This window comes from Aptenodytes patagonicus, chromosome 1 (genome assembly GCF_965638725.1).
Source record: "Aptenodytes patagonicus chromosome 1, bAptPat1.pri.cur, whole genome shotgun sequence".
In the NCBI taxonomy this organism is placed as follows: Eukaryota; Metazoa; Chordata; class Aves; order Sphenisciformes; family Spheniscidae; genus Aptenodytes; species Aptenodytes patagonicus.
The window spans coordinates 139,461,808-139,476,059 of record NC_134949.1 but is presented as its reverse complement, the minus strand read 5'-3'; the positions used below and the strand labels follow the sequence as shown (position 1 = coordinate 139,476,059).

At 35.1% G+C, this 14,252-nt stretch overlaps 1 protein-coding gene across 5 annotated transcripts in view; it reads right to left on the bottom strand.

Moving 5' to 3' along the window:
• ADGRG2 (adhesion G protein-coupled receptor G2) overlaps nt 1-14,252 on the bottom strand; it is a 63,233-nt gene that overhangs the window by 16,899 nt on the left and 32,082 nt on the right. For 4 of the 5 annotated variants that reach the window (XM_076356725.1, XM_076356704.1, XM_076356709.1 and 1 more), the window contains 12 exons: nt 13,661-13,699; nt 11,735-11,767; nt 10,764-10,805; nt 8,843-8,890; nt 7,547-7,614; nt 5,854-5,927; nt 4,725-4,764; nt 4,557-4,591; nt 3,048-3,130; nt 2,310-2,370; nt 1,049-1,785; nt 46-244 (listed from right to left, as the gene is read on the bottom strand). In XM_076356725.1, coding sequence (XP_076212840.1) covers nt 46-244; nt 1,049-1,785; nt 2,310-2,370; nt 3,048-3,130; nt 4,557-4,591; nt 4,725-4,764; nt 5,854-5,927; nt 7,547-7,614; nt 8,843-8,890; nt 10,764-10,805; nt 11,735-11,767; nt 13,661-13,699 — 1,459 coding nt within the window. The remainder of the gene's footprint in view (nt 1-45; nt 245-1,048; nt 1,786-2,309; nt 2,371-3,047; nt 3,131-4,556; nt 4,592-4,724; nt 4,765-5,853; nt 5,928-7,546; nt 7,615-8,842; nt 8,891-10,763; nt 10,806-11,734; nt 11,768-13,660; nt 13,700-14,252) is intronic. The other variant, XM_076356716.1, reaches the window with a different exon arrangement.

The following is a 14,252-nucleotide window of genomic DNA, read 5'->3' as shown; positions in this document are numbered from 1 at the left end:
ACAGTCAATACAACACACCTTTCATCTATTGCCAGAATGACCTACCTGTTAGAAATTCGGGGTGGTAATGGTTGAGAAGCAGTCAAGACTTTGCTAACCTCATTAACCATCCTTTCTACATCTTTTGGCTCTACTTTTCCAGCTGCTAAATCATTTTCTATTTTGGACACGATTTGCTCAGCTGTGGTGATATTAATGGTGGTATATACAGAAGTTGTGTATGTGGTAGCTGATAGTATCTTTCCTGTGACAAAAGAAAAGTTGTGCATTTATTTAAACATTGTGTTCAATAAATGAAGTAAGCTTTGAGAAGCAGAAAAATTAAGCGGTTCTCTTGACCAACAAACCTTATCACAACTTGTAAGGTCTCTCAACATGTTATGTGAGACAGAATCCCTTTTTCTCCCTCTGCTACTTTGCAGATAGCAATACTTTAAATCTTATGAAAACATAAAGCAAGGTTTCAAATGGGCAGCATTAATTCCGCTTTTTATTGATTACAAAATTCCTCACATCAGACCATTAGTGATGTTAAATAATCTATTATTTTGGATTTTTAGCCACTGGATGGCTAAAAGTAGAATAAAATCAAGGTAAGATCAGCAATTTGAAAAGAAGCTTGTGAAGATGCGTGCAATCTTCATAGGAAAATACACAGCCACTAAGAATATTCCCAATCAGTATCAATATTTTAAAGAAAATCCAACATTGATTTGCAATATTTTAAATACTAGCTTAGTAAAAAAAATAGCTACCTGGCTCTGTGACTTAATTTTTTTCTGCCAAAGGTACCTGTTGGGAACTTAGCACAGTACCTATCTATCACAGTTACCAACCAATTTGTAGGGTGAGGTATCACTCATCATGGCCAAAGGCATCAGAATGTATTTTAAAATAAGTATACGCCTCGTGAGAGTTGTCTCAGGCTTTTCACAGTAATTGGAAGGTCACAGCTCAGATATATAATCTTGTTTAATAAAGTTTAAAAGCAAATTCAGTATATGGCATTCAAATAAAAAAAAAAAATCATTTTACTTCTCATATTTACCTGTGCTCCCATTAGGCAGGCTACCATGGCCATCAGCAGTAGAATGAGGATGAGAAGCTGAGACAGAATGGTTGACAGGACTAACAGTAGGGGTCAAAGTTATTGTGAAAGGAGTAAGGGAAAGAATAGGTGCTGTAGTAACATTTTTGTTACCAGAAATAGGTTGGGTCAAATCTGTAGCAGGACGAATTTGTGCAACAGATTTGGTGGTAGTCTCAAAGGGGGAAATTGCTACTGGAGGTTTGGGGGAAAGCTCAGAAGAGGAAACTGAAGAATGTTTAGTGAAACCTATAGAAGGAGAAATTATTGTAATAGGCTTGCTAAGAGATGCAGCATCAGATTTAATTGAGAAAGCAGCATTAGTGACAGATTTTGTTGCAGGTATGGAAGCAGTGACAGATTTATTAGAAGCTATGGAAGGAAAAGTTGGCATGGTAGGCTGAGCAAGAGACTCAGAAGAGGAAAGTGTAGTGGTAACACTGGTGGAAGACACAGAAGTTTCAGTAGTAGATGTGGCAGAAGTTTCAGAGAGAGGATTTGTAGTGGGAGATGTGGAGAGAGTTCCAGAAAAAGAAATTTCTGTGAATGGTGGGATCAGTGGTCTAACTGTGGGGCTTTGTTTGGTAGAAAGCATAGTGGGGGAAATAAAAGTATTAGATTTGGGGAAAGTCTTTTTAGGGAGAGAAGGAGAATGAGGGAAAGGAACCCATATAGAATGAGGTGGCACTTGTATAGTACTGTAAAAAAAAAAAAAAGGCACAGAAATGCATGTTAAATTTCACATTGTTTATATTTTAAAGAAAATGAGTTATAATAGAGGAATATATATGAAAGAGATGGACATACTACTAACAATGTATATTTTAAAATCAATCAGATTGGATGTTTCACGCTCTAGTAACAAATATGAATTTCATAACATTTTGAGGGTTCTTACATTCTATTTTGCTGCAGTTGTTAACTAGCAAGTCCATAATGCTACTGCTGCCTTTGCTGCCTATTCTGGAGGTGACCTGATGCTGAACACAAAAGCTACCTGCATCAGGGGGAAAAAAAAAAAAGGGGGGGGGGGGGGAGAAAGGGAAGAGAAGGGAGGCGAGGGGAAGAGGGAGGAATGGGGAGGGAGCTATATAGGAAAATGCCCGTCAGGTTGTTCTTATGGAGTCCTTCCTAGCTATTACACTGCAACATGGAAGTTGACTCTATTCATGCATTAGGAAATTTAGGAAATAAGCAAGTCAAATTTTGTATTTATACTTACTACATTTGTAATTCTTCCGCAGTCAAAGAACAATACTTCAGTGATGAACAGCAGCACTGTTCTGAGATGACAAAGAAGCATTAACGTAGTTTATTCTGAAGCATAAAAATTGCTAATACTGTTAAGTAGGATATTCAAATAAATGTGTTTTATGTTTTTTTAAACAATAGTGCATATTGCATAATTGATTTTGAGGTTTTTTTCTGAAATGACATTTGCAAAACAGATCTTGACCAGCCAGAATATTGCAATACCCCCAGATTTTTGCTCAATGCCTGACAAGTACAGATTTCTCTTTTTGTTATTGTAAACAAACCAAAATGCAAAGCTACATCTTTTGAAACAAAGGGACAAATGGTATGAGTCACCACTCCCTACTATCACAGTATCACTAAGAAAGCTTGGCTACTTTATAAGCTTTTCAATTCAGATCGCCATTTCAGTAACACATTTATGTTCTCAAGTAATTTTACACCTAATCCTTTCAAAGTCTGCTTTATTAATGTAGTCAGCAATTTTATACCAAAGTTTTTTTAAACATATTTCTATCTTCCCCCTCCCCACCCAAAAATCAGAAGGCTGCATTTTTGATGTATTTATACTGTTCAACAAAAAAATATTTTTATCTAAAAGTAAGTAACAATCTTTTCTTTTAGCTGCTTGGAGGCCACCTGTAAAGATATGAAATTTAATCTGAAAGGGTAACTGTGATGAGGTCATGCTTAAAGCATAACTTACCAAGTTGGCTTATTTCTGCTTTGTCTGTTAAACTGCTTATATTCTCTCTCTCAGTCAGCTTCATTATGAAATTGCAGTGTATACTATAATGAGAAGAAAAAGCTTCAGACTCAAGAAACAGATCTGCCTCATCTTTACAACGCATGAAACTAACATCAAATGCTAAGTGAAAGCACATTAGCACAAATGCTAAGTGTGAAAGCACATTTTTCCTAGGCTTTTTCAGATTTGGGGCTTTTTTTAATGCACATAAAACACTATGCCAGGCTAAAAAGAAGAGTAATACATCAGTTTGTGGCAGCTTATTTTCTCTTTTCTCTACAGACGCCGTTGATTCTTAAATGGGGTTCTCCCTAATTAATGTTAACCATTAAAGAGTTGATAATTTTGTGAAGATACTAACGTAATCTCCACTGTTACTGTAAAGAAACTCCAAAGAGGAACTAGCAAGTGTCCTATGTGGCTATGTCAGTGTATATGAAATCTCCATCACCTGGGGAAAGCCAGTGTTCTCTCTCTTGACTTCAGAGAGAACTTAAATGACCCACTTCAGCACGTAACTACACATTGACAATTATGGTTCAATGATGTGAAACCCTGCCTAAACTAGCAAACCTACAGTAAGAATTCTTCACGTTCAAACTCACACACACAGGTGAATGAAAAGGCAACACATAAAAGATGAAGTGAAGCTTCTTTCCAGCTAACAAGAATGAAAAGAGTACCCTAACTACTGCCAGTATATGACATGAAGGTGTGATCTGACTTTCTGTCATTTACTATTTGAGTGTTTTGGACTGATCTTTCATTCTAACCCAGGAAGATAAACCACAGATTCAAGTATTTGGGGAAATGAAGTTCCACATTTTGTTTTAGAATATAGTGTTTCCAAGCTGATCAGTTTAAAGGACCAGCAATTTAGTGGTGAGTAGCAATTAAATTGACAGACATTATCTACATTTCAGGGTTTCCAGGATCACTTCTGTGGAGCAGCCTTGCCATTCTGATACCCCATGGCTTCCAAACTATGAACTGGTTACCTTCTCAGGCTTCCCCTGCCCTGAGGATGGCTGGTTTCCCAAGCTGAAGAACAGCAACTTGGGATGTCTGAAGCAATTTCCTCATAAAGACTGCATTGTATTCACAAGCTCTCTAAGTTTGGTGGTCCCAAATCCCATAGCCTTACCGGTTAAGTTGCTATGTGACTCAGCTAATAAAAAGACGCAGAAGAAATAAGGCAGGCAAGCCTGTGCTTCACCAGAAGATTAATGAAAAGCAATACAGTTTCGTTTCAAAAAAAAAACTTAAAAAAAAAATCAGTAGTGCTAGGAGAATAATGGGATCAGAATTTCTTTGTCAGTCTACATGTATTTCTCCAGCCTGTTTCTCAAACTTAACTTCCTAGAAAGTTTGTTTTTTCTTCTATTACATAGCCATTCATACTTGATATATCACAAGACAATATATGAGCTTTTAAATATATGAGCATTTAAAAAATTAACAACAAACCTCTGGTTTTCTGCACTGCATTCCATAACAGAAGACTGTAATGACAAGTGAAAATAGAAAAAAAATTGTTTTGTCAGGAGAAAACAGGACTGATACTTAGATAATGACATTATCAGAAATAAGTTGGAAAAAAGGTTTCCAAACAGTAACAACAATTAGTAATCTTACCTCACTTACTGCTTGCAAGGTTTTGTTGAACTCTGAAATTCTTTAAAATTAAAAGTTACCATTATGGAGGATTTTTACTTATGTTTCTAAAGACAATTACAACAAGAACAAGCAATTACTGAGAAAAAAAAAAAAAATTTCCAGTTGATCAATGATTTTTTAAAATCCTGTGAATCCTAATATCGTAAAACCACTTTTCAAAGGATTCAAGCTTTTAAAAGTTGCCTTTTATTAGTCACTCCACAAACTAAGTTTAAACCTCTGTCATCACATATTTTAACATCAATCCACTTCTTTAAAAATTATTTAAAAAGAGCAAAAGATAAAACCTTGCTTGCCTTTAGGCAAGCAAGCATTTGGAACAGAATTCTAAATTTATACTCAAAGCCACAGAAATAGAATGAGTAAGAAATATGGATTTCTTCTACAAACAAGACCTGTTGGACAATTACATCTTTTTGATTTTCAGGGTAAGTTTTGGGAATGGCAGTAAATATTCACTCATTCAAACCTCTCCTTATAAAGACTGTGAAAGAAGAAACTACACCAAAATAAAAATATAGATATGACTCCGAGAATACGTATTAAAAAACATGCAGCTATGAAAGTTCTCTTAGTAATTTCCTAAGAGACAGACCAAATCCCTGAAATTATAAAAAACATTTATTCATGAAGAGCAGCAGTCAGACTGGCATTCTCAACAATCCACAGCTCGTGTCCTCAGGTATTATTATTATTATTATTATTATTATTACTACTACTACTACTACTACTACTACTACTACTACTACTACTACTACTACTACTACTACTACTATTAACATCACCAGCATATAAACAACAAGGCCTTCGGGCCTTGTTGAGCCCCAAGGAAACTAAAGGACCTGAAAGGAAATCAGCAAGTGTACCATTTCTTAAAACAAACTCCAGTGGTACATAAAACAAAACTAGGACTATTCTATCCAATATGAACTTTATGTTAAAGAACAGTAACTTACAATTCCTGAAATTTTTCATTTATAAAGTGCAGGAATAATGCAAAGTGAAGAGCCTGCTAACCACATGGAAGGTCTCACTTCATCTTTTTCAAATATAATAAAGATTTCAATCCTTATTGAAAATTACTTACCTCAATTCTTGTGCGGTAGGTGCTGGAAGTGCAATTAATTTTGTAACTTGATTGTTGGTGGTTATGTTATTAATCTGTTAGGAACAAAGATTCCATGGCTAAGTAAAACCAGTAATTTTTAGCCTTAAAAGAAACATGTTCATTTCACACATTTTAACAGTATGAAATTCCAAAGATAAGAAGCAAATTTCCTCATGAATACACTTCAACAAATATTTACCATGACATTGTTGTCACAATTTCTAGAAGGAATTGGCTTACTGAATAACAGGATTTGATTTGTGAAAGATACGGGCAAGAGGATAGTGACCTCACCATAGCTCGTGTTGGAAAAAGAGGAATTTGGCTTAGTTTGCAACAAACACAGCTTAGATCAGACACTGAACAAACTTTCTAACTGTAAGTGCAGCAATGGGACGAGCTCCAAAACAGACATAAGGAACAGACAACGTAGAATCCTGGGAGTAGGAAGTCAAGAACTGAGGTGAAAGATATGGTAGGAATGATCTAAATATATATGATCTGGCCTTAGGGCCAGGGCATACACTAAGGTTTATCTAAAGGCCCTTTATAGATCTGCATTCTTATGTTCTTCTGGTTGCCACTATTACTGGTTATTTTTACATTTCATGCAAGCAGTGAGCACCATGATGAAAATGTCATCTAACATATATGGTATTGACATTACCTAAGAAATATTCTGCTAAGAAATAAGAGTTTCAAGAGGCAGGAAACCCGTTTTCCTAATAGCTGTAGGCATAATGTTAATACACTAGGACCGTTTCAGTAGGCATTATCACCATTGAAACGCAACACAATGCAGAAGTGGCTTTTGCCAGGGGCCTACCCCTGCCCAAACTCAATGCTCCATGTGCACCCATGCAGTAGCTCTCTGTGGTGATTTTGCTGACTGCTCTCATGCTTGCAGATTGACATGTGAAATCTCAGACTGAGTGCAGAGAGGGATGTGTAGGAGAAATATACAAGGTTCTTTACAAGCTAATGTCTTTTTTTTTTCCTCCCTTCAGTTTTCCATCTATAACAACTAAACATTCTCATCCTCATAGTACTATCTTGATAGTGAATAATCTATATGGTTCTTGCTTTGCATGATATCATTCTCTTAAACCTCTGTTGTGTTGTATAAGTGCACACTCGTGTCACGTAGGTCTATTGCAAAATTAATAACTGATTAACCACATGGCAAAAAGCATAGAACGATACCCTATTTATGAGAGTCTTGGCATTAATTATTTCCAGGATGTAATCCAACTTAATTTATGCCCACACTGTCGCCATCTAATGATGCTTGCCTTCTAAAGTAAAGTGCCTAAATTAATCTCCAAAGGAAGATCCTGTATGCCTAAATGTAGATTTTTAATTAGGCAGTTCTTCTCTCCAGCCTTCCCAGGGCTTCCCCCTCCTTTCAGTGGCTATATAGAGAATACAGGCCCTTACTGTAGGAAGTTTACTTTGCTGGAATTCTAAAATTTAGCTGCAAAGCAGCTGTTTAAGAGAGAAGAGAGTAGATCCATCCATTGCAAATATTAACTTGTACTGCAAACTGTATTTGAAATAAAATAAAACTATAAAAACCATAATAAGAATGTTAGGGTATCAGTATTTTAAGTGTAGACAAAGAAACTCATTTCAACCTTCCTTACAATAAAGTTTTAAGAGACAGAACACTTACTATTTCTACATTTAGTGACGTGTTACTTTCTTCACTTGCCTGAAGTTTTACCTTGCCCACATAGAACACTAAAACCAAAAGGAAAAAAAGTTAAGAAAATCAATGCTAAACCACATGATGTAAAATTATTTGAGAATTTAAAAGTTCATTGTCTTGTGTTACAACAGAAGGGAAATAAGAACACTTACACTAGCTTTTCTGATCATTCACTGTTTTTGCAATTGTTCTTCCATCTCTTAACTTACTACTTCCACAAATGAACTAGTCCAATAGCTTCATTATTTTCTGTATATTTATTTTTGCTGACTGTCTCTAAATTCCTTCTAGTTCTTTTTTTCTTATTTTTTCCCAAAACAGAAAAACTGCACTGCACATTACTATTAATACAACTCCAATGAGAATAAAATGTGTGGGTAAAGGCAAAGTGATACTCTGAAAATTATTCCCTTGGGGATTAAAGAACTTTCAGGATACCATAATTCAACAGTCCTTGAGAGCTGGTAGACCCATTTTGGAGACAAAAAGGAACTTCTGCGACACTTTTCTTCCTGCAGCCACACATTCAGTGCAGGCTATAGAGAAAGATCCATACAGGAATGCATACGTGACATCACCCAAATCGTCTAGCAGTTACTGTGCCAACCAGTAGGGAAGCTTTATAGCGGGGGCGCAGATACTTATTCTGCCTCTTTCTAATCTATAAAATACCCAGCATATGGCTACTTGGTAGAAGTGACTTCTTTTTCTTAAGTATTTCTCACAGAAGCTGTTTATCAAAGTGTTTTGGAAGGCAGCAACATGTATCAACAAAATCTTTTTTACTACACTTTTGTTAATACACATAAAGGGAACATCACTGCCCTTTCCATTTTCCTTTGTTTGTCTGTTCTGTCACATTACACTTTTAAAATATACACAGGCTTTTACAATAGTTCTCCTAAACGCTATTTCAGCTTCTATTCCTGATAGAGAGTTAGGGTCAATATGGCAAACATTAGCATCTACCATAGCATACTAGTTTCTTGTTTTTTCACGCTTGTAATTCCTATCTGCAACCGTGTATCCTTTGATAAGAAACCAAAGATCAAAAATACAATAGACTAAACATTACTTTTAAATAAAAAAACCCCACACTTTGTATTAATTTTTTAGAAGTTATACAAAATCTAAATTTGCAAGAAAATTTATTACAGAGCTAGCTTTTACATAGCAACTAAAAGTTGCCTCATTACTCAGAATAGAAAAATAGTTGGACAAGTTTTTTATATGAAAAAAAGGAAAAAGAAAAGCACTAACCTGAAAAATTACAGACGGGTGTTATGTTGCATAAAATGGTTTCTCCTGCTATAGTTTTTTTGGGGAAAAAAAAAATCTAGTGAGTAAAAAAGTTGAACTTAAACCCAGTACTGACAAACATACATATTTACAATCACGTCAATGTTTTAAATGTAAAGGTCTTTTTCTTTTAGAAATATTTCACATACTGTCTAGGCTTCACTTCTCTAGGGCACTTACCATGACATTTTCCAAGACTTAGTATTCAGAGTGAAACATGCTGGTTTTGATTAATTACTTTTGAATAATTTTCTGTAACAGTTTCCACAGAAGACCTACATGCAAGTGGTCTTTTTTTTTTTTTTTAATTCCAAATAAAACAGAAATCAGCATATCATAAAGAAGCTCTTCAAATATCACAGTATTCAATCACTAGGTAGCACATTATCTGCTTCTAGGCCTTATACAGATATTATCTGTATCCTACTACAGCTACTTATGATAGCATGAAACTAAAACTGTTCTACCTGAGAGAATTCGAACTATGATGATAGCAAACACATATACTCTCATCTAGTAGAACATGTCTTTAGTTAGTTACAGCAAGCTTTTGGCTGCTCCCATATTTTTAATATTACCTACACTGCAAAGAAATAACCCTGTTCCCAAATTAAGGGTACTGTAAACAGATGGCTCTGTTGTATAAAATCAAAATAAAGGACCGGAAAGATATTTGCATCCAAGACAAAACTTCTACACTTGTTCATAAAAACAATGTGGCAGCACAACTTTCCTTATTAAGTGGATAGATTGGCCTCCATTAACAGAAAAACAAATGCTATTTTCTTGGCTGTTATCATTAGCTAGTACCAAATGAGATAGGAATTTTTTAATTTTTTTACTTTTTCTGTGGTACAAACATTTGCCTGTTATAGCTGGATGCTTCATCAATTTTATCACCATAAAAAAGCCAGTGGCAATATTGAAATTATTAGAGAAAAAATATTTTGCAGACAGCAATTTAGATTTAAATAAATTTGCCTTCCCTTTTGTGTTGGCAGTTGTCAGTGAAACAGTTATGAAAATTGTATCAGCACTTTTTTTAAAAAAAAAATCTTTAAAGAAATAAAAAGTTCATAAATAACTGAATTAGTCAAAATTATTAACTACATAAAGAACAACACCACTTATAAAAACCTAACACAAAATCCAGGAGTGACACAAAAGTAGAGAGTAACATCAGCCTCTTTTTCTTTACAGAGCACCCATTTGTGTGCCACCTAGTCTTGCTTAGGATCTCTGCATGCCACCAAAATGCACAAAATAGATAAGCAGTGTGGAGGATAAAAGACTGATCAAAAATCACTAGTACTTCCAGCCCCCAAAGATCGTCAGATAACATAGCTGCAAACTTCCTGCAGGTCACATTCACACAGTCAAATTATACTAGCCAGTATGGCTCCAAGCCAGCTGTTCTACCACTTGCACTAATTCAGTGCAAATACATTCTAATTGGTCTACCAGGCTCCTACATGGATAATAAAAAAATTAAATTCAGCCTACTCCTACACACTGGACCTGCCCTGAGAACATCATGACTGGATTCAGTCTGCTTCAATCTACTAAAAAGCATGAGGATCTTTTTTTTTTCCAAGTATACATGGTCCCTGAGATTGTGTATCTTACATCTTTGTGGTAACCTGCTGTTCTGACTTACAAAATAACCAAACTCTTCTATATGCGGCCATCTAGGCAAGCATTGCACAATTAGACCTTCTACCAGACTGGAGATCAATGCAAAGTAAGGCAGACTGCTAATATGACAGACCATAATACCAATAAAAAAGATCCTATTAAAAGTATTTGGGAGCTGACTTCCTGAACTCACACACACTTATATTTTGAGGAGCATAAAAGATCAGTGGCGATATAAGAAACCTACCTGGTGTTATGGTGGAGTAATAATCAGTGATGTTAAGAGCTTCTGTTTAGAAAAAAAAAAGTTTTAAAATTAAGTTTTCACATTTTAACTTAAAAAGCCTATGAAATACATGTCACAAAAATAAGTTTCCTGATTTCTACTTTAGACTCTGTCTTCCCGGGAGAAGTGTAAACACATGATCATTTATAAGGGAATTAAGTTACTTTCAGCATGGGAAATGAAAAAGCAGCTTTCAGAGTGAGATCCATCCAATCAAATGTTTATGTGCCCATGTGAGCCAGTTACCCTAGGCTCCCTATTATTCAGTGGAGAAAGTGGTGCTTTTAAGGTGTGATTCCCATTTAACCTATACGACATGGGCACTTCAGCATAAGATGAATCATGTTCTAAAAATGTCTCTTTCTCTCTATCAACTATGAAGAATAGCAGGATGTCTAGCTCATATACAGACATGTAGGAATCTGTACTGATATGGGATGAACCTACTCCTTGTTTTCAAATGCAAGCATCAGGAAAAAAAGGGGTAGCAAGTTCTTCTGATATGAGTCTTTACTGATCCTATTTGGCAACTCATTGCAAGAACATATGTAAGTGTCTTTAAGGAATGGGGTGTACATTTTAGTTCTGTAAAATACTTTAAATAGTATCAGAAAGTATAGAAAACATTCTATCTATAGATACACGAAAAACTTACATACTTGCTAAAAATAAATATGCCCAGTTTGGGCTTTGGTAAGCAATGTAATATTTTGAATAAAAAAGAAAGGTTAATAGCTCAGTGTCAGTTAAATGTGCTTCAAAACCCTACCCATGCAGACTTAAAATACAGATTGGAGATAAATACAAATTTTAAGATCATGTAAGAAAAGAATTTGGACTAAACAAATCCCAGTTACTAAAAAAAAGGCAAACTTTCATGAATGCAACAAACATCTCCCTTCAGACCTTACTCTCTTCATGCTAATTCTCACCTGCAGTTTGTGTAGTCTCCTCTGAAGTCATATCTGAAGAAGAAAAATTAATAACAGTAAAAACAATAAAAATAAAATAAAAATCTAAAAAAATCTAAATCTAACTAAAATTAAATAAGAGAAACATTAATGAAATCTTGCCTGAAAGATTAATAGGATAGGTGATAAAAGTAACAATAGAGGAGTCTGGAAAAAAAAAAGAGAAAAGTAAAAACTGTAAAAACTGTATTAATATAGTATTTTATTTCTATGAATTTTGGAGGAAAAAAGATCAAGCATGCAAAACTTCAAACAGGAACTGAATATTATTTATCTAAGTTCCATTTTAAGAACAACTGCAGTGCTTGTTAAGAATCAAATATTTGAAATAATGTTCACATTATTTCAAAAATCTGAGTATCTGGATACAAACAGCTGGTAATCGAGTTCCATCAGGTAAGTTCCTTTTATCGGTTTTCATTCAGATGCAGATGAATTTGGCATATCCAATAACAATAACTGCTTAGCCCCAAGGATCTCTTCCTCCACGAACTCACAACACTCATGAGCAGAGATGACACACTGGGTTTGGCAAACTGTCTCCTAAAAAAAGCTGGTTTTGCCAGTAACCATATATAAATAAAATAGAGTGAGGATGCAAATTTTTTTTCAGCTACATCAAAGGAAAAAAAAAAAGAAAATTACAATAAGGCAATATAAGAAAATTTAAGGATTACTCAGGAAGGATGTGCTTAGTAAGCATATTTTAGGTGTCAGTGCAGGAATACAAAGTGGTTAGAGGACCACTTTATATCACTCCAATATGACAACTTAGTGACTTTTTTAAAATGGGCCAGAGCACCTTCATAACAGAAGAACATTATGCTTCCCAAACTTCTTTACTAAAAGCATCACTGTCATTAGTAGAAGCAATATCTTAAGTATAATAAAGAAAAGTTGGTGGCTCTGCATAAAGATAGTTGCGTATCAAGAAAAAAAAGCAATCTACTTCATTACATGGAAAGGGAAAGGGAGCTTTTCTTTCTGATATATTTATTTCAACCAGACTAGCCATTTTGAGCCTTTTCAAAAGTGCCCTCTTAATTCCATACTCAGAGTAAAAGCTAAGCATGTTTGGTTCTTAAGTAACAATCCTGAAGACAACTGATTTTCTAAGGCAACTAACAAGCAGCCAAAATACGAGGGAATCAGAGTGAAAACTAAGTGCTGACTTCATCTGTATTATTTGGCTTGGTATAAACTACAACAAATATTGAATTGGCTGCAATTATTAAAGATGAACCATTCCCAGAGAAGGATTGTATCTGTAAAAGAACAAAAGCATATGTGTTTGTATCTGTATTATTTCTTTTCTCCAGAGCACGGTATCTCAGTATACATTAAGCAAGAAAGCAACTGGCTTTCACGCAGCTATTTCTGTGTGTCTACGTTCTTCATTTTTTAAAAATGCTTTCATGGATGATGTTCATCACCTCTGGTCCCAGAAGTTATTAGAGTCTTGTGTGTGTGTGTGCACACACGCATGTGTAGGGTATACCACACTGCATCACATGACATATGCACATCTGCTAGGGTGGGAGGAGATGTAAGGGAGCTCTCTCACTACAGTGTTCCTCCTCTGCCATCTCTGCAAACTGTTCACTGTTTAGGTTACTGGACAAAAGGCTCCTGATCAAGCAACTTGCACCTACTTCATCCCCAAGCATCACTGCCACAAACCATGATTGATCCTATAGGCCAAGCTATTTCATTACAAAGTAGAATGAAGAAATTAATTTTCTCTTCAAAAAATAAACAATGAAAACATTAAATGTTGGAACTCATTTACATTACAACTTTTCTGCATTACCTCAGATAAAAGCAGAAGATTTATCTAACAAGAAATAACACACATTGCAGTAATCAGTAAAGTCCTGATTTTCTTACCAGAAATGGTTGTTGCAGCTGATTCTCCTGAATTTGCAGCTTTTGTTTCAGACAGAAAAAAAAGACGGAAAAAAAGGACCATAATGAAGTTTCAGACACATACATAACCATCCTCAGCAGCCTTTCCTTATATTATCAAAAGTTTACTGCATTCACCAGAAGAGGGCAACACCTGCTTATCAGAAGAACACTTCCAGGTTGTCAAAAAAGGCAGATGTAACAATCTCTGATTAAAAAAAATTACAATTTTAATGAATTCAAATAGAATTCAACTGAAGATGATTTATTTTCAACAAATAATGGACAGTTTGCATCGTATAATGTTAAGAAAACAAAAATCATTGACCCAAGATATGTGCCACGCTAGCCTGAAAGCCACATGCCTACCCTGAGTGTCTCGCTAATTCTGGTAATGGGAATCAAGCGTACATAACAATATGGCTGTAGTTGGGTATGAAGAAGTCTTCTCAGACTTTGTGTAGTAACACTGAGACTTGCCATTCAAAATTTATCCCATACACATCTGTGCTCTTTTCTATCCTGCAAAAAGCAGCATTACAAAAAGCTATATCAAGTTTGAACCTCTGATCTT